This window comes from Episyrphus balteatus, chromosome 4, assembly GCF_945859705.1.
Source record: "Episyrphus balteatus chromosome 4, idEpiBalt1.1, whole genome shotgun sequence".
Lineage (NCBI taxonomy): Eukaryota > Metazoa > Arthropoda > Insecta > Diptera > Syrphidae > Episyrphus > Episyrphus balteatus.
This window is the reverse complement of record NC_079137.1, coordinates 54,725,411-54,746,660: the sequence shown is the minus strand read 5'-3', so window position 1 is coordinate 54,746,660 and position 21,250 is coordinate 54,725,411. Positions and strand designations below refer to the sequence as shown.

Below are 21,250 nucleotides of genomic sequence, written 5' to 3'. Positions count from 1 at the left end.
CATGTATTATTGTGATATGTGATATTTACAATCAAATTCAAACGATTTGACGTTTATATTCAATGGACTTTGTTTAGATTGAGGTGTATATAATTGCTCCTCAATTCTCTTACCTAAAAATTTCCGAGAGACACTCAATATATCCCAATCTATACATGGTCTTTCAAATAGGTTGAATGACTACACTGAGGGAAAAGCCACCACGTAAAATCAATGAAAACCACATTGATTTAACTATTATTCGGAATGAATTTTTAAAATCAATGTGGAAAAAAGGTTAATTTTGGATGGTATCGTATCCTAAAGTCACATAAAACAAAGACGTTTCAACTTCAATTTATTTTTTCCCTCAGTGTAGTTTCGTGCTTTGTTATCAGGTGAAGACACTATAAAAATTATTTTGATGAATTGCAAGTTAATATTGATACTAAACTAAATAATTTACAAAAATGATTTTAGCTTTTATAAGTTTTTTTTTGCTCGTTTCACGTTGTGGAACTTTGGAACTACAAAAATTAAACATTTTTACTCTTTAGCTCAAGTATTTGATTCGTGTCAACAATTTTTTTTTATGGTTTTAATCAATATTACGAAAGTGTTTTTTGTACATTTGTACATAAAGCTTCTACGTAAACGGGTAGACGGATTTACTTGAAACATTGTATAGACGGTTTTTTCTTGTGGACCATGGAGCACATTTTTGTATAATTTATCCATGCCTGTGTTTTTTTAATTTGTATTAGCAAAAACCTTTATCAAGAATAATGTTAACCTATATAATATATCCAGCAAAAGCGGAACATCTCTTTGAATTGTGCATGTTTTTCTTATCTTTACAAGAAAGTTCATCGTTTGCAAAGAATCCTGTTATTTAAAATTTTCTTAATTCAGGAAATACCGTCCAACCTCTCTTGGCACGCGTATATTATAAAGTTTCGCATTTTTTTTTTTTTATATCAACAAACATAATTGGTTCGCTAACAACACAGGGGAGCTCCAAGCATTCAATATGTTGTCTCACGCTGGCACGCCATTCTGTCAATACTTTGTATATCGTATATTTTGTGGCACAAGTGGGTATTCAAAAAAAAAAAAAACAACAACAAAAAACTACGACAAAAAAAAACTATGCTAATCCTCATGTAAAGGTAACATTGTGGCGATAAACATAAGCTCCATAGCGCAGCAGCAGGTTAATTAACAATTATCGCAGATTGGGGCACGTTCAAGCAATTACGAATTTAACAACAGTGCGCCAATATACGAGTATTATGCGGCGGCTGCTGCAAGTAAACTTGTACAAGCAACTTGCCAAGGGTCTATATTTAAAATTTAAATTGCAATCAATGCAACACATAAATACAAATTAACAAAATTGGTACACATTCATTTGGTTGTTGGTTGGTAGCGTACAGCTACAGATTCTTCCGCATGCACAAGAAGACTGACTATGATCCTATCTGATGGAGTCTGTCTCTCTCCGTTGCCATTGGCATGCGTCACATCGTGTCGTCAAATGTTTTCTTGTGTGTGAAACCGTTAAAATGTCAATCCATTAGCGGCTAACTTAACATGAATCAGAGGAGTTTAGGAATTTAATTTTTTTTTGTTTTTTTTTTGGGATCATACAGGGTGTTCCAAAACACGTTTTTGCTTTTAGAAAGGTTTTAAGTTTTTTCTTTAAAATAATTTTAAAAATCAGACAAGGCGTCGATCACAATTTTATTAATTTTTGTGAGTTTTGTTTTACGAAAGTTAACTATGTATTTTATAGCAAACCTCCTTACAAAGTTTTGTGTAAATTTAAAACTTAGCCTTTTGGGGTTTTATAAATATTTTATAAATATTTGGTTTGGTTATTAAAAATAATAATTGACCCCACTGTACCTATCGCAGGATAAAAAAAAAATTTTAATGTAAAACATTTTGAGTCACCCTTTGGCTCTTGTTTTTCTTAAATTATTTTTTTTTTGTGCGATCATGTGTAATTTTGACAGATAGTTGATCTCTTCATAAAAATAGTTTAAATTAAAGTGAAGATTGTGTTAACATATTTTTTTACTTAATGTTTATTTTAATTTTTTTTTAAATAATTTAACGCGAATGTTTTAATATAAATTTATGGTGATGAGGGATTGTGATGCAACTGAGTTCGCTAAAATGACTAATAATGACAAACATAAAGCACAGCCCCTCTTGAAAAAACGTGTTAATCAATGGTCACATGAAGTTAGAAAGGTAAGTCATAGAAAATTGAAGCATGATTATTTTTTTTTACAATAGAAGATTATTCTAATTATGTATTTTCAATGTATATGATCCAAATTTTAAAAATTTCAAGAAAAATTGTATAACAAGAAGTGCATAAAATTGGCTTCATAGATATAGAAATTATATAATCATTTTCAAAACATATACAAAAATTGAATATTTATTTTTTTTTGTATCAGAGTGACAAATGTTTTAGTTTTATTTTGGTGGAATGTCCAAAATATTTTTATTTTGATGTTGGTAGGTAAACAGGATTTTTCAGCTTATCTATATTTTTATTTCCGATCAATAAGTTCTTTAAAACATTTTATGTGAAAGGGTGTTTTTTCGAGGAGTTGAGTTATGTGTGAGAAAGGTATCATAACAGCTGACATACATTTTGTTAGTTTTTTAAACTTGGTGAAAAAGTTTCGTTTGTTAAAGAACTAAGAATCTAAATAGTCAACAAAATAATCTTGAGTGTTTGAAGATTTTTTTTAAAGAAATGATGAAATTCAGAACTAGTAGAAGTACCACAAAAACTGGGACAAAATAAAAATAGGTAAGTGCAGCATCAACATATTCTAGTCAATATCTAAATTTTGATACATCTTTTGATAGTATAAAAGCAAAAAAATCTTCAGAAAATGACCAGGATACTCTCTTTGTTATGTCACAAAATATAGCGAGATAATTTTTCACTAATTAAACCGGATTGTCTTACTTAGTTATTGTTTTCTTCTTTGAAAGAGAGCAGTTTTTCTTCTTTTTAAGAATTCAGCTTCAAAAAAATCGTATAAACTTAGGTAGTCGTTATACCAAACCGCTTAAATTAGAATAACAGCTATTCCTCGAAAAATTTATCGACTCAGAATAAAATTTAAACTGTTTAAAAATTAATTATTTAGTTATAAATTCCTTTATAATAGACGATATTTTAAATTTATCAAGTATCCTTGAGCTATGTATATAATTTTACTGCAAGAAAATGATTGTAATCTTTGTGTAGATTTGTAGAGTATCAAAACATGTTTTCTGCGAGAAGATTTGCTTTTCCTTGCTTAAATTATTTTAGAATTAGCTATTTTGTTTTTCTAAACAGACTGCTTTTTTATCTTATTTTTATTTGATAAGCCTTTTGTACAAAAAATTGCATTTTTATTTTTGGAATACCATCTCAAATGTTTACCAATACGTATAATGTCATTACTATGCAATAATAGTTACTTTTTCTTCTGGCGTACATTGAAGCAATAGTAAAACTTGTACCATCGTTTTTTTTTAATTTTGTTGTGAAAACGTATGAAAAAAAAATTGCTCCGGGCAACAAAGATTTAAGAAAACACCGAATTTTTGCGTGTAAGGTTAAAGTTTAATTTTAGACAAATTCGGACCCGGCTGAATCATATCATAGGAGAAGAGTTGTATGAAATCTCCATAAATTCCAACATGTGTTACGTGTGTTCAAGGTTCATGAAAAATAGAGTGTTTTACCGGGTAGGTACTCCTAATTGTGGAAGACAATCCTGAGTCTTGTATTTATTTAGGGACTCAAAAGTTTCTCCATAAAAATAAAAACAAAAAATCACAAAGTTTAATGTACAAGTTTTTGGGCTCATAAGACCCCAATAAAATTGTCACCTTGTTTCTATAAGACTATCCTAATAATAAGCTCTAACTGAGGTTTATCTGACTATCGAAAAATTGCCCTAAAAAGTAAAAATTATATCTGTAGTAAAAAAAAAACTGAAAAATGACAAATAAAATATTTTTTTTTTCAAGGATTTTATTTGTTTAGGTATTCTTCACTAGGGTTGTAAATACATATATCAATTAAAAAAAAATTGCTAATTTTAATTGCAATAAAATATTTATTGCAAATGAAATAAAATTGCATGAAAAATAATTTAATAATGCAACTGAAAAATATTTGCATTAAAAAAAAAAAAAAATTACTGCAACTAAAAATATTTTCTACAAAAAAATTGAATTGGAAATAAAAAATGTTCTGCATTAAAAAAAAAAAATTAAATGCAATATGTGTGCATTAAATATTTTACCTATATAGTTGAAATTTTTGCTCAAAACCCAAAATTGTAAGAAATATTAAAAAAAAAATATAGAATATTTTATGCACAAATTTTGTATGGAAATTTCTTTTGCAATAAAAAAATGTATTTTCTATGCAAATATTTTTCAGTAGCAATAACAAATAACATTTTTTTTAATGCAAATATTTTTCATTTGCAATACAATTTTTTTTAATACATGATAAGTTGGAAACGTTTGAAATTTAAGGCTGAAAATATTCTTTTTCAAAAGAAATTCAAATCACTTCAAAAAGGGTAAAAGTTATTGTCTTAATATTTTGATATTTACAAATTTGCATTTGAAGTTTTATTCTTTGATTAAAACTTTAATTTTAAAAGTCGTTCCTTATCTTAAAAATGTAGTTCCTAGAATGACCCTTGATTGATTTATACGAAAGGCTTTACTATATTTGTAGCTTTTTCTTGTACTGTTTACTGTTAGATGATAAAAATATTTCTAGAATTTGACAAGTTTTTTTTCGAGAAATTTTCATTAGACCAGACGTAATGATTTTCTTTTAATTTTTTTTACAATGTAATAGGTATATGGATGATAATACCTATGCATTAAAATGTTTAAAAAATTAAAAATATTATTTTTTTCTGTAAGTTGCTCAACATAAAACATGAAAGTTTAGGGTTGTGCCATTTTTTGGAATTTCCAAGGGCATTACGAGTTTAATTTAATACGCAATTGCCACAGGGAAATCCCAAGTCAGCGCAAACGATGATTTCAAGTTTTAATATTTATATATTTTTTTCTTTTCACAAATTTATTTTAAAGTTGTTTATGCAGCCGTTATGTTGGGACTTAGTAGGCCAGTAGATATAAAATATATCGAAATGTATATTATTTGATTCTCGAACTGCTGGTCCAAAAAATCCCAACCATAACGACAACAGATTTTAATTATCTTCTAAATTTTTTTTACAGATCCATAACTAGCCTATAAATTCTTACTTATACAAAGAATATGTTAAAAATGTTTAAATCAAACCGAATAAATGTTAAATTTAACATAAAATACCAAAACTATGATAATGTTTGCAAGTTTGATATTTTTCCAATTAGATTTAACTACTTCACTTAACACTTCACTGGCTAACTATTTCACTTAAGCAAACAAGTTTGAATAAATAGTTAAATTAATGTGATAATATTTTTGGTTCGAAGAGTCAAATAGGCCAGAAATAAAATTACAACAATTTATGTACAAAAGAAACTTAATTTAAAACGGCGTAGTCTTTTTAAAATAATAGCTTTCATTCAGTTCATACAAGAAAAACTTGTGAATCTTTGTGTTCTTCTTTAAATTAAAATTCAATTCAAATAATTATGCTCATAAGTTAAGTCTCATTAGCACCCAGGTGTACCACAATTTTTTTGTCTGCATTTAAAGTGTATTGCCAACAAAAAAATATGCATCTGGTGATCACACAGCCAGTTCACGATTTGGAGCTAATTGTGAAACAGTGGAGCTCCCGCTACTGTGTCTACCAACTCCACTGTGGCGCTTAATGTTTTCCTTTTCAAAGGATGCACTGTATTCAACGAGAATTTATGTAAACATGAGCTATGAATTTAAACGTTGTGCTTTGGTTGTAGGTTGATGGTGGTGGTGGTATAGAGTGCGTCGTGATATGGTCCAGGCCAGCAGCAGGCACTGCGGCTATATGTCATTAATCCATTTTGGTTTAAATGACCTGCATTAACAGCAGCGTGGTGATATTCTTGAAAGTCCTTATTCGATTTAATTACCGCCGTTTATCTCTGACTTTTACCTTATTTCGCAGCACATACAAGCAAATACACGTAAATAACGAAGCATCAGCCCCCAAGTTATTGCCGGTATCCCATTTGGGTAAAGTTCTAGAGACTTTTAATTGCATTTATAGCCTATGTAGCACTTGAGGCGTAATGTTTAGTTTGCAATTGGAATTTTTGGAATGGGAGTGATTTGGTGCAAATTCCTTTCGTATAGAATGGAATGGTAACTCAGAACACATTTGCTGATTTAATTGCAGACGAAAAAGAAGCATTTTCTTTTTTTTTAACAAACATATACATAAAACTGTCTTCCACCTACCATAAAGGAATATTGTCTTAGGAATAGTTGAGATTCCTGTAAAGATGAGTTAAATCGTTTTAAATCAAAGTAACACATTCGTAAGAAAATTGGTCTCAAGGTTTTCAAAATTGTGTTTTCACTATTATTTCTAAATTTTTATATCTGCTCCACTTTTATATCTGCTCCTTATTTTATATTATATCAAAAGAGTTAATGCAAAGGTCAGAAAATGTGCCCAACAAAAAAAATTTTACCATTTTGGTTATTTTAAGAAAAATGTTCCACATACGCCACAGTGACCGATGGAGGGAGTTATTTTAAAAAATTTAAAAGTTGTCATAAAAAGTGGTAGTACAGAATTGATAATAAAAAAAGTCGTAATAAAGATTTGTTGGATATAGAAAATTCTCTATAGGCGCTTTTTTTTTATTGATATTTATGCAGTAAGAAAAGCTTTAAAATTAAAAAAAAATAAGACTTTAGAAAAATGGATTATTTAAAAAAAATAAAAATTTGAATGGCATTTTTTTTTCGAAAAATGCTTAAATAAAAGTTTTCTTTTTTAAAGAAACGGCTCCAACAATTTTTTAATTTTTTTGTTTTAATTACACTGGTCAACAAAATTGAACTTTTTTTTGCCACAACAAACAAAATATACTTTTTTATAGGTTTTTGATGTGCTAGACTCGAATATGAAGTCAGAAAAATTTGATTGGCCTCCGTTTTTGAAATATTAGCGTTATAAAATGCTAAAAAACTGCATTTTGGCAGTTTTCGAGGTTCTGTTATAATGTGAGGTAAGTCTTTATAAACAAATTTGTAACGGTGATTATAAGAACAAATATTCTTCTTTGAAAAACTGTTTAAAATTTCCCGATATCTCTTTTATTGCTCGAGATATCTTAAGTTTCAGTTAATTAGCCAAAGAGAAACTAAATTTAATCTAAAGTTTGAGTCACTGGTCACAGAATTTTTACCACAAGAACCAAAATATACTTTTCTAAAGGTTTTTGGTTTGTTGAACTCGAATCCGTTATCATTAAAATTCTATTAGCCTACGTTCTTGAAATATAACTGGTATAAAAAAAACCTTTTTTTTTGGCATTTTATAACGGTAATATTTCAAGAACATAGGCTAATAGATTTTTTCTGATTGCGGATTCGAGTTCAACAACCCAAAAACCTTTAAAAATAAAATGCACGACTGGGTCGCACGAACTTGCTCTTAGAGTTAAAGTTGCTTAAATTTGTAAGACTTTTTATATAGAAATTTGGAAAATGTAGGGAGGTACCTACTATATAGGTAAAAAAAAAAAATAAAAAAAAATTAAATTGGTTTTTTTTTTTTTAAATAAAATAAAATCTGAAATAAAATATATATGATATATTACGATGCATTTTTAGAAAAAATTTTCAAAGTCGTTAGAGCCGTTTTTAAAAAACAATTTTTTTATACCTAAATAATTTTTTAGAAAAAAAGTTTTAAAATAAAATTGGTATGCCATTTTGTAGAAATCACTAGTCAACATCTAAACACAAAATTTCAGAAAAATCAATGTCCCGTTTTCGAAAACTTGACTTTTCAAAAAAAAAAATAAGAAGTAGGTATTTCAACAGAAAACCATTGATTTTTAAAAATCCAAATTTATTTTGGGCTTATATTGAAATTTCGGAGATAATCGGATTTAAAAAAATTGATTTTCAAAAAAAAAAATTTTATTAGAAGTTAGACCTTGTCTTTAAACTTATACAGGGTGTCCCAAAAGTAATGGATCAAACGAAATATGCTGATTGGGGAACTGATAGGCTCTCAGAATTTGGTAACTTGTTCATCCCAAATCCTTACGGTTTTCGATTTAATGCAATTCTTGCGAAATTTCGAAATATCCCTACTTGGCAACTCGAAAACCGTAAGGATTTGGGATGAACAAGTTACCAGACTCTGAGAGCCCTTCAGTTCCCCAATCAGCATATTTCGTTTGATCCATTTTTTTTAAGACACCCTGTATTTGAATTTTTTAAACAAAATCGTTGGAGCCGTTTTTGAGCAATTTCAATTTTACTAAAATCGGTATAAGACAAGTACCGTTATTTCCGCTCCAAAAAAATTAATTCCAAAAACCCCTCTGGAAAGTCGCCAAATAATGATACCAAGTTTGACAGTCCATCCTATTAGGCTGTAGACAGACAGACGACAGACAGACGGACTTCCGGGACCCACTTTTTTGCCATTCTCTACCATTGTAATGTCATGGAAAAATGCTATCTCAACTTTTTTTTTTGTACGAATGCATAACTTGATATATACCTAGTACCTATATCGCAAGTAAAATATATTTTGGTTCTTTTGGCAAAAAAAATTTAATTTGGTTGGCCACTGCTATTTCTGAGTCAAAGACCGCTACTTAAATTTTAAATATCTCGGCAAGTAAAAGAGATATCGGAAAGATTTAAACATTTTTTGGAAGAATAAAACCAGTTTTTTTCGGTACCCTTAAAAATTTATTCATAATGAATAGTATTACCGTTAGAAAATGCCAACAAAACGTCATTTTGGCTGTTTTCGAGGTTATGTTTTTATGTGGGGTAGTTCATTATGAACTACCCTTAAAACAATAAGGAAAACCCGATTGTTCTAATAATTTTGAAATTTCTAATAAATTTGAAAATTTCTTTATTGTTTTATTGATGTTAGAAAAATCGTTTACAAGTTAAATCATATCAAACGAACTGTTTTTTTTAGATAAAAGTAGACTTATGATATTAATCAATATCTTAAAGACTGTTTGTAGGGAAAATAGATTTTTTTAAAATACTTTTTCTTCACAATTATTCCCAGTTTGCAAATTGCAAAATATACTCATAAAAGAATAAATTCTCATTGATTTAATTTTATTCCTTCGCAATATTTCAACAATATCATATATAAATCCATAATTTATTTGAAATTTATTTTTAAATATCATACCTCCGAATTTTCTGCAAAATCCATTATAAAAAAAATATCACATATTTTAAGCAAGTGCATGCAACCCATTTGTACACTTTATTCAAATCGTTTAGCCAATAAAAATGATAATCAAATTTTTATTACTGATGTTTTTTCATCCTGACTTTTAATAACCGTGCGAGATTATAGATAGATACAGTCAGCATTAGATCAGTGTGGCGTTTTTCTATTTTAATTGCTTCTTCTCACCTCGTTATTCCAATGGCAGTTCTTCTTCTCTGCTCCTTCGCTTTTCTTACCTGACAGCACGCAGTTGACTCGCAAAATAATTGCTAAAATAAACTGCTAGGCGAACAAATTGCAACGACGCGACGACGACAATTTAATCCAAATGAAATTGTCAAGTCCATGCGAATGATTGGAGCGATGCGCGATGGGGAAGCGTTAAGTCCATCCAACCACTTTTCTAATGCAAACTGGCCGGCCGGCTGCAACTCTGCACACATAATTATTTAACCAGCAATCTGTAAAAAGAAAGAAACAGGTATTATGATGGTAGTTAATTAATTTGATGAGTTATGTGCTTAAATATGTTAAAATCTCATCGATGGCAAACAAGATGCAATGCAAGTTAAGAGAGAGAACACGGCAACGCAATGCGTTTGTGAGAAGTTATGTGAATTTTTGTAAATTAATTATGGGAAAATATCTGCCTGCCCGACAAAATGAATTGTATTAGAGAAATGAGTTTGTAATTTATTTGACATTGTTATAACTTTTAAGTTTAATTTTTTGATTTTCCGCACAAAATTCATTTAAAAAGATAAATAAATTTAATTTATCGAATAAAACTTGTTTTAACATTTTTTTTGGTCGAAGATAAGCATAAGTTATGATATTTTAAAATTGAACCAGTTTTATTTAAGAGACACGACCATGGTCCAAGACGCACTTCCCTCGAGAGGTATCTAATGAATTTTCTATGGAAATTGTATATAAAAAAGTAAAACATACGAGGTATGAATGCGATAAAATATTGAGAAATATGTAAGTGCATTCCGTTTGCAACCAAAGTAGTAGTGGGTTGTGCGTATATAAATAAACAGTTATAATAAGCTTAATGATTATTTATCGCTAAAATTATCAGCATTATATTCAAATTGTATTGACAACGAAGTATCATTTAATTTAATATGGAAACGCATTTTAAGATTTATACAAAGTTGCAAAGCGAAATGTTTCGACATTATAAAGACATAGACTGATCGTTTCGAGCGAGTCGTATATGGTTTACATGTAAGCTTATAAAATTGTACGCAATATCAAAATATGTAATGGATCGTTTTGCATCACTGCGATTAACTTCTAAAGAAGAATTTTTTATTTGCTTTTGATAAGTTGAATTGTATTGAATATATTAAGTGCTGAGGTAAAGAAATGCATTCGAATGTAAATGTTAGAATAAAATATGCGTTACAACTTTTTTTTTCGATTTTCGAAAAAAATCCAAGGTTAAGCCCTTGCTGAAAAAAATGCATTTTAAAAAATTTCCTCCAAATTCATCGAAAGAGATATCTAAAGGAAATGCTATCTGAGTTCTGTTAGCAATAGAAACCCAAAAGTTGTTTGGAAATCTGGCTACTGCGTTATTTGCAGTCAATCTATGGACCAAAGTGCCAAAACAGATTGTGTATTTTCAACTATCCATTTAGGTGAACAAATCTATTTTTTACTAGATTTTCGACAAAAATACAAGGTTAACCTTTTGCCCAAAAAAGAAATAAAGAAATAAAATTTTCTCCAAATGTATTGATCGAGCTATAAAAAATAAGGCCTTTTTAAGCTTTATTCATAAAAGAAACCCAAGATTTTTTTGAGATCTGGTTTTCTGAAATATAACTATTTTATTAACCAGCTACCAAAAAGAAGTCGTCTGTATTTTTTTTATGTTTGTTAACTAATAACTTTGGACAGGGTGATTAAATTTTGATAATTCTTTTTGTACTTGGAAGCTGGTCCCATTTCATGGCCAGTTCTGATTATAAAATTCATGAGATAACTATAAATCCAAGTTTCGATCCATAGAAGTCAGTTTTGTTTTTTGTTTGATAAAAATGATTACTTAGACAATTTTCTTTAAAATGTAATTGGGGGCGCTGCCCCTTATGCCCCAATGGAATGTATGCCTATGACGAAATAAATAATGCACAGGTTTCCCCCTAGTCATCACCACAGGCGAAATTACCTAATTTGTTGTTTTGTTAAAAAAATGTATTATATTTTTTTAAGTTAAACAATTTTAAGAAAAAAAAATTAATCTTAATAAATCAGAAGAGAGAATTGCTTGACTCAATGACCCGTTTTTGTGAATAAAAACAAAAACACTTAAAAAATTCTTCTTTGTTTAAATATTCCTGAAAACCCGTTAGATGAACAGGAAAAAATTGTTGAAATCCATTATAGTCAATAGAACTATAAAAAAATTATTAAAAAAAAAAAAACACGGCACTGATATTTTGAATTCAATTTGAATTGACTAATTCGTCGTACTTTTGGGTTTTTGAACGGTTAATAACAAACATTTTAGACAAAAGCGTTTAACCAATATTAAAATAAAGAAATATGTATTAAAATTTTCAAATGACACATTTTTGGATTTTTTTAAATTTTTAATTTTAAAAATCACTAGAGCTGTTTTTAATTTTTTAAACTTTTTTTTATATAGACACAAACATAAGTTTTATTACATTTTTCAAAAAAAAAAAAATTAGTAGTTACGTCATTTTTAAGAAAAATATCAATCCACACTAACCCCACAACTGGACATCCGTGTCTGAACACCCCGAAGACAACCTAGTCAGCAGACTTTTTAAATTAAGTTTATAAATGTATAATATTTATTTATATTTTATAACTTAGTCATTGTATAAGGTTAGGTCCCCTCTGTGACAACAAAATTTTGTATAAATCAATGTATCTTAGAAATAAGTTAATTATAAGTAAATTGTAAATAACAAGTTCAATAAACTAAATTGAATTGAATTGAATTGATCAATCCACTATTTGAAATTTTAAAAAAATTTAAAATATGTTTTCAAAAATTTTTTTAAAGTTGTAATATTAGAGTTAAAATTCAGAAATTCCGATTCTATGCCAGGTACCGTTAATAATAGTTGAAAAAAATTTTTACTTGCTCTATAGGGCAAGTATTGGTTTCGTGTAGAAAAAAAAATCGAGGTTTTAATCAAAACCAACATTACGATGATGGAGAAGATCAAAAAAGTGGTTTTCGTCATGCCGTCCGTCGGTCTGTGTGTGTGTGCGTCTGTGCGTCCATCTGTACATCAAGCTAGGGCCTAAATTAATGGATGGATTTGCTTGAAACTTGGTACAGATGATTTTTACGGAATTCCCTAGACTCGTTTTTTTTATTTTTTTAATATCTCCATTTTAACGCATACCTCCCATATAACGTTTTCGAGGTATTGCAAATTTCTCTAAAACGGCTCTAACGATTTCGATCAAATTTGGTGTGCGGAATACTCTTATTGATTCTAACAAAACTGCGTTTCTAGTTTTTCTCAAAAAAGGCGGAGAACGGAAATATGGCGTTGGCGTTTTTCAAAAATTGACATATTTTTTAAGTTCATATATTTCATCAAAGCATTAGTTATTTTATTTAAAATTTACAGAGATCATTAAGTATAAAATGTTAAAAAAAAAATATTTTTAAAAAACATTTTTGAAAAAAAAAATTTTTAATTTAATTTTTAAACTTTTGATTTTTTTTTTTGATTTTTTTTCTACAAAATCTTAAATTTCCAATAGATATTTAAGATAAAGATACTGTGAACTACAAGAGCAAGTACGTGCGACCCAGTCGTGCATTTTATTTTAAATAAAAATGTATCTTCTTATTTGGAATTCTTTTTACCTTAAAAGGTTGAAAAACCATTGAACGTGGAGAAGATTCTGAATCAATTTGTGTAGGAACGTGGAACATTTTTTTTAAATTTGATTGAAATAAGATTCATGGACGCTGAAAATAAGGTACAAGAAAAGTCCTATGTATCAAATGTTATTCATGGGACATGATAATAGTATCTTTTCTTCTAATATAAAATAATGAACGTAGTGACATTCTTTCATGAGTTTGTATGGGGACAGTGAAGTTGTTTACACTCAAAAATTGTGAAAAAAATAACAGTTTTTTTATATGATATGTGTCGTTAGTTTTGGTTCTAAAAAAATATACAATTTGTCTTTTTTTTCTTAATAAAAGTAATTCATTTTTTACCCTTAAAAAACCCTTTTGAAATAGCTCTAACTACGTCAAAATTCTATATTTGGTATAAGTGTTTTCTTCTTTCTAATGCATATCCTTGAAAATTAAATTTTCAAGCGTGATTGATCAGTTTCTTAAAGCGGTCCAATGAATAACTCTTTTTTTTTTTAATTTAGCTTTTGATGGCTTACATTTTTATTTGTGCGCTACTGCGCTACACTTTGGCAAATCTTACGTTGAAAGCATTTATGCTCATAGGTCAATTCTGGTAATAATTTATCGGAATACGCTGCTAATGTAAATGATTCGTATACCATTTATGTACTACTAATCTTTTTAACAGATGTGATTCCATTCTAGATCATGATTGTCGTCAAAAATGGAGAAGAAGAAGAAGGTGCGTTAGACACTACAGCTTTTTCTAAGGCTAGGCGCACACATGCGATTTTGATCGCGCGATTATTCAGTCGCAAATTAGATGACAACAATTTCAATGACTGTAGACACAATTTTCAAATTTTTAATAGCGGGAAGCATGTGTGTGCACGGGCATTGAAATCCTTGTGATCCATTTTTGCGACTGAATAATCGCGCGACTAAAATCGCATGTGTGCGTCTAGCCTAAATCGTTCAAAAATATGGTTTCATGTGTATAAACGGTCTATGGGTTGGTACTTTTCAGTATATCAGTATTACCCTACTAACAATTTTGCTTCTATAATGCTTTGCAGAAGCAACAATTGCATCTGTAAAGCTTTATAGAACCAAAATTGTTTGTCGGGTATATATTAAAATTCAAGTGGTTTCCGTGGAAACGTAGTATTAAATCAAAGCCCCGATAATCGGGTAAATTTTATTTGTGCTAGTAAGCCATTGAAACGACTATTTATAGAATTCTGATAGAATAGAAGAACCACAGATGACTTTAAATGAATTTCAAGCTAAAATCTTCAATTTCTGAATTTCAGTTATTTAAATGTCAATGATTTGATAGCCTATAGGTACCTATATAACTCTAGAAAATACATCGTCAATTAGCTGGGATTAGAAAGTCTCAAACTGAACCAAAAACTTAAATACCATTAATTTTAAAGAATTCAACGATTTAATTGCTTTCAACTGCTACCTACTAAACTTTTTTTTTTCTTTAACAAAAAACATTGACACAAAACACCAGTAGTGACATGTTACAAAGCCTTGCGGCCGAAATTTATATCCTGTATAATTCCAGCAATAGTTGTAATTCCTTCACCAAAGTGATTGTAGCTATAAATTCACCAATAGCAATTAGTGCTTGTGCAACAGCATCAGCATCACACACCCAAAGTACACCCCAATATCAAATGCATTAGCACTTTAAGTATGTCGGGCGGAATACACTATAACCCGCCATCACCATCATTGAATTAAAAAAAATCTAATTCCAATAAAACAAGACAAACCCTGAATTAATTGCTCCAGCTTCAAGTTGCAAGTTAGTAGTTGTTGGCAAAGTAGATTTTATTGTTAAACGTCAATTTTTTTTTGGATGAAAGAATCTCAAGAGTTAAATTACCACTTAAACTTTTATGTAACGCATCAAGCAGCGTTACTATACCATTGCCTCGTCGTCGCGTCACATCGTTTAAGCTCCAATTTCCGCTAAAAACAAAAAACCTCAAAGAGAGACCACGAAAAAGAGGGCATATCATCATCATCAAGTGCCTTGGAAAAGTGTTTATGCTATCAGTGTAATCCATCGTGATCTCTTTAGCTACTGGCTGCTGTCATGACCGTCTATCACGGTAACTCAACTGGCTAGTAATTAACATAAATCATATTATATGGAAACCCACTACTTGGGAACCGCCTCCCACTTACATGCGGCCCGGCAGGCATATTACCGTCGCGTCGTCGTGATTCGCTTCGGGTCCAATCACAAAACGTTCTGCACTTGCAAAAGTGTAATGGAGGAGTAGCATTGTAATTATGTTCCATCAGATGATGCTCTGCATTCGGTGGCTTCAAGCTTCAATCTTTCAAGCCTTTGCTGGTTGGTGGCAGAGTATAGTGGTGGTGAGATCTCTGACTCTATGACTCCCTGGACTGCTGCAGCAGCAGCATCATCGTGTTGTCGGTCGGTTGGCCGTACACAGCAATGAAACAAGTGAAAACAAGAGTTTATTATAATTTTAATCGCGTGCCTTGTCGTCATCGTCGACGTCGTCGGAGGCCTATATGCAACAAAGTGAAGTTGCACGAGGCAGTGCAAAATGTGCGCAAAACTATTCAAAATTCAACTGCATTCGTTTCAATTATGCATCGGTTATTTTATTTTTGTTGTTGTTGTTGTTGTTGAGGATGTTTTGTTTTCTAGACATCATGTGTCAGGTATATAAGTCGTACATCATGACTGGCGGGAGATGGCTTGCGTGTGGCCCCAACTTCAGTAGCTGTATAGGATTTGTGTTACTCAGCTTTTGATTGAGGAGTTTTCAAAATCAAGTTTAGGATTTTTTTTTCGAAGAAGAGTTTGAATGACAGGGCTTGCAGGAACGCATTCCGGTATCGCTACAGGTTTATGTGGATTTAATTTAGTTTAAAGAAAATTCTTTAAATTGTGTTAAAAGCCCAAACATCATTATGGGCTGAGCGAAAAAATAAACTCAGCGAAACTTTTTAATTTACAGAATAGAGAAGAATAAAGAAAAAACTAAATTTAGCAGTGAAACTAACATGTGTCGATTTTATTCTATTAAAGATGATGTAAATTTGGCTTACTTCATGTAAACTTAGCGAAAAAAAGCTCAACAAAAACTTAAACTGGGATTAAAAATTTACAAAATCCTATAGCTAATTAGCAATAAAATGTTAAACTTAACTTCGATTGGCTTGAAGATAGTTATAAAAAAAAAGATTCGCTCAATTTTTACAAACTTAGCGAAAACTCTAAAAAATTAAAATGTGCAAAAATTAATTTTCTTACTAGTTAGCATGAAATTGTAAATCATTCTGCAAAGCTTCAGAGATACAATTTGCTAAATTCTAATTGCTAAAACAGAAATAAAAAGTATCCCAAATAAATTTTAATTTAATTTAATTTTAGGCTGTGTTTTCGCTGAGCGAAATTTTACTAAGCACACCAAAGAAGATTTTTTTATTTGGATTTAATTTAGTTTAAAGAAAATTCATTAAATTGTGTTAAAAGCCCAAACATCATTATGAGCTGAGTGAAAAAATAAACTCAGCGAAACTTTTTAATTTACAGAATAGAGAAGAATAAAAAAAAAAACTAAATTTAGCAGTGAAACTAATATGTGTCGATTTTATTCTATTAAAGCTGATGTAAATTTGGCTTACTTCATGTAAACTTAGCGAAAAAAAAGCTCAACAAAAACTTAAACAGCGATTAAAAATTTACAAAATCCTATAACTAATTAGCAATAAAATGTTAACCTTAACTTCGATTGGCTTGAAGATAGTTATAAAAAAAAAGATTCGCTCAATTTTTACAAACTTAGCGAAAACTCTAAAAAATTAAAATGTGCAAAAATTAATTTTCTTACTAGTTAGCATGAAATTGTAAATCATTCTGCAAACCAGCTTCAGATATACAATTCGCGAAATTCGTAGAAACTCAGCGAAATCCAATAGAAACAGTTAGCAATACCAAAATCAAGACTAGGGCTATTGATTCGCTAAAAAAATATACATACACAATATTTAACCCATTTAAATGAGGTTATTTTCTAATTCTATGTGAACTTAGCGAAACTGTCAAATTCGCTTATTTCTACAGCTCATTTCATATGAATTTTGCGATGAGGAACTAAGACGCAAATATAACTAATAATCATGAAAAATAATAGAACCGTTTTTTAGTAAAATGTGAGACAGTTTGTTTGGGGTACTCGCTGACTTCTTATGAACTCAATAAAGTAGTGAAGTTGAAATGGTCGGAACTCATCAGCAAGACAGATATAAACCTCGATTCAGTAAAATTCAAGCCAATTTCTTTATGTTTCTGGGACATGATTTTAGTAAGACAATGAAATTCGCTAATTTTAGCGAAAATCAACAAATTTTAAAATGGCTCAACCATCTATCAAGATAAATTTTAACCTTGTTTAAATAAGATAAGTTTCAATTTATTTGACAATTTTGGCAAAGAAATGTTTTTCGCTAACTTAACTTAACTTAGCGAAGAGCAATAAAATCAAATCTTTACAAAGCAACGAACTTCGCGGACTTTATATGAAATTAGCGAAGAACAACAAAAAAAAAAAAACAGAAATAAAAAGTATACCAAATAAATCTTAATTCTAATTCTAATTTTAGGCTGTGTTTTCGCTGAGCGAAATTTTATTAAGCACACCAAAGAAGAACTCGTGAGTAAATAAAAACTTTAGAATTAGAAAGAGACACACTTTAAACCTCACATTATATATTCTGAAGTCCATTTTAGTGGCGTTTCGCTGACTTCATATGAACTTAGCGAGAAACAATCTTATAAAAGAAAAATATTGAAAGCAAGATAGTCAAAATTTACTCATTGAACTAGTACATTATGTATTAACTACAAATTTTAGGTTCAAAAGGACTTTGAAAACGACTTATGACGTTTTTTTTTTTTGTTTCTTACAATGTAGTCAGCATTTTATATGAATAGCTATTATTTGTCTTGTCTCAAATTCCAAACATAGCACTGTCTCCTATGCTAAGCACAAGATTGCTTTCTTTCATAGAAACTTCTATCTTTGCGCCTTCATGCTAAACGGTAAGTTAGCCCAGTCACAAAATGAAACTGAATTCTTACAAGACAATAAAACAAATAAAACAAGAAAAAAATTCAAGTTAGTTTCCTGAGTTTTTGCGCGCACTCTGCGCGCACTCAAATTGCAAAAGAGCTATAGTACATACAAACCTATAAGCTATCAGAGAAAACCATGTTTTCATTTTGGACATCGCTAAACTTGTATATTGTACGAGATACGCCTTGGGGCTGGGTAACGACGCCGAAATTAATGTTCAACAAATTCAATAATTTTTTGACCAACACACTCACACACAATACAACATTTTATACAATTTTCAGTTTTCAGGTCTTCACACAGAGAGAAATAAAGTCAGAATTCATGTAGGATTCAATAAATTTCGCTCTACCGGTGTTTTGTTGCCCACACATGCTCTAAGGTCACATCGCATATGATCGCTGTATGTATGTTAAGGCATTATATTACTTTAGTTATTTATCCTGTCACTCTTGGGAGCTAGGCTATAAATATTATACTTGCTTTGGGTTTGTGTGCAAACTACTGTCGCAAGAGTATCAAAGGTGAATTGGAATGACAATTTGACAGCTATATGTGAGCAAACTATGTGTAGTCAATTGGGGCATCCTAGGCAAATAAATTTAGTTGCTTCCGGTTTCATGGTGTGATTTCAAATAATAAATTTATTGATTGTTTTTTGTTCTTTTTTTTTTTTTTGTCAAATTAATAAAATTTTTGAAACGATTTATCGGATTTAGAAATTTGAATTGAAAATCAATGGACCAGCATGAGTATGGCATGCGGCATCTTAAACTGTTAAATTTGAGTGACGAATAAAAAGAAGTTGAAAAATAGAAACAAAAATAAAGTTCGCTGATCAGCTCTTTTGTTTTTAAATGAGGCCTATTATGCTTGCTGACGGTTCAGCTCAAACATCTTTAAAAAGTTCAATTTTAAAATTCAAGTGGCCTCAACTGTAAAGGGTTTCGCCCAGGTACGACAGTGGGCTCATCAGTTAGATCTGTCGTACCCTTTCTAAGACGCTTAATTTTGGTCGATTTTACCGACACTATATAAAACTCACAGCATGAATATACTTAAAATTAAAATAATTTTTATTATTTTTTCTTCGTTATTATTTTTAAAAAGCTTCTGAAGTGACCCACGTGAAAAAAAAGTTAATCATCTTCTATGTGATTTAATAAATTGGTTTATTTAATTATTTTTCTTAATGGATTTTATGCTCAAAAATGCTAATTCAACTGATGCATTGCAAAATAATTTTGTGGGCTCTTGATTTTTGTCAGTCGCTGAAATTAGGGTATTTATTATTTGTATAAGTTAATTTTATTAAGGATTTAATACATAATTGAAAAATTAAAATGAAGTGAAATTTCGAAACATAATTGCAATATCATTATCCTCTCTCCCTCACGGTCTATTTGTTTTATATATCCGTTACCCGAAAGTCCTTTAAAATGTTTTAAGGATGCAAAATATTCTTAGTTGTAATTTGGAAACATTTATTAAATTTTGTAGCTTGAAATTTTTATATATGATTATGGTTACCAAAGAACCGATGTACCTTTATGAAAAAATTAGTTTTTCTATTTCTTCACGTTCATTGGCTCTTATACAGACCACATTCAACTCTTTATCTTCCGAGCAACAGTTTTTTATGGGCACCATCCGCTTATGGAAGTCTTTGACCCTTAGAATAAGAAAAAAATCCATGCATTTTAAAAAAATGCCTTCAAACTTATCGAGTGAGATATCAAAATAAAGGGCTCTTTAAGCTATATAAAGTGTTTTTGAGGTTTGAATGCTGAGTAATTTGCAAGCAAAATTCTTTTATTTTTTCTTAAATTTGCAAATTTGGAAGCAGATATCTTTTGATAAAAGTCTCGAAACAAATTTTGAATTAACGTTATGAGCTCGTTGGGAGCTGCCCCACGCATTTAGCTTCAAAAAATAAAAATTTACTATTTTTAGAATTTCGACAAAAATCCAAGGTTAACCCCTTGCAAAAAAAAAACATTTTTTTTAATTTGCTCCAGATTCATCAAGTCACATATCAAAAGAAAGGGCTTTTTAAGAAACCGATAGAAACCCAAAAGCTTTTTTAAGGTCTGACTGCTGAGTTGTTTGAAATTAAATTTTTTTCTTGGTATTTAGGTAAAAACTTATAAATCTAATTTTTTTTTTAAAGATTTTAGGAAAAATTGGATGGGGTAACCTTTACAAAAAAGAAAAATACATTTAAAATAAAATTCATCGACATTCTTCAACTGAGACATCAAAATAAAGATCTCTTTAAGCTCTATATAAATAACACGGTGTTATAAAAATGAGGTTTCAAAATATACGCGGGCGGAGACCTATCGGGTTTTGTAGAGCTAGTCGCACTGACTACGAAACGGTATTTAAAAATCCCCTAACACCCCCAAAATCTGGAGTTACGGGCAAAAAACGGTTTTTTGGACCTTCGCCCATTGAAAAAATTCTAGCTTCGTTATTTTTTTACCCATTTTCGATTTTTTTACAGTTTCTAATAGAAGATAAATATACCTTTTTAACAATGTATAAAACATGTAACTCGGTTAAACCACTTTATAAGCTGTCAAAGTTCAAAAATTACATTTTTTTTTGTCATTTGCCCAACTTCGGCATCAATTTTAAGTACATATATGTTTTCAAAACAACATGTTATTTAAAAAATATTTTCTAAAACTATATCTATTTCCCAATCTATCGAGGTATTTTTTATGAAAATCACTTCAAAATTGGCTTAGAAAAAAAAATTTTTCGATTTCAACCCAGATACAGAAATTCGAACTTTTAGGTATAGAACAAAA

General features: G+C 29.8%; 1 protein-coding gene across 1 annotated transcript in view; it reads left to right on the top strand.

Annotated features, from left to right (window-relative positions):
* The first annotated feature begins 2,041 nt into the window (after nucleotides 1-2,041).
* LOC129920035 (protein cortex) overlaps nucleotides 2,042-21,250 on the top strand; it is a 116,064-nt gene continuing 96,855 nt past the window's right edge. Inside the window, exon 1 of the mRNA XM_056001189.1 lies at nucleotides 2,042-2,238. Within this exon, the coding sequence (XP_055857164.1) occupies nucleotides 2,122-2,238 (117 nt within the window). The 5' untranslated portion in view covers nucleotides 2,042-2,121. The remainder of the gene's footprint in view (nucleotides 2,239-21,250) is intronic.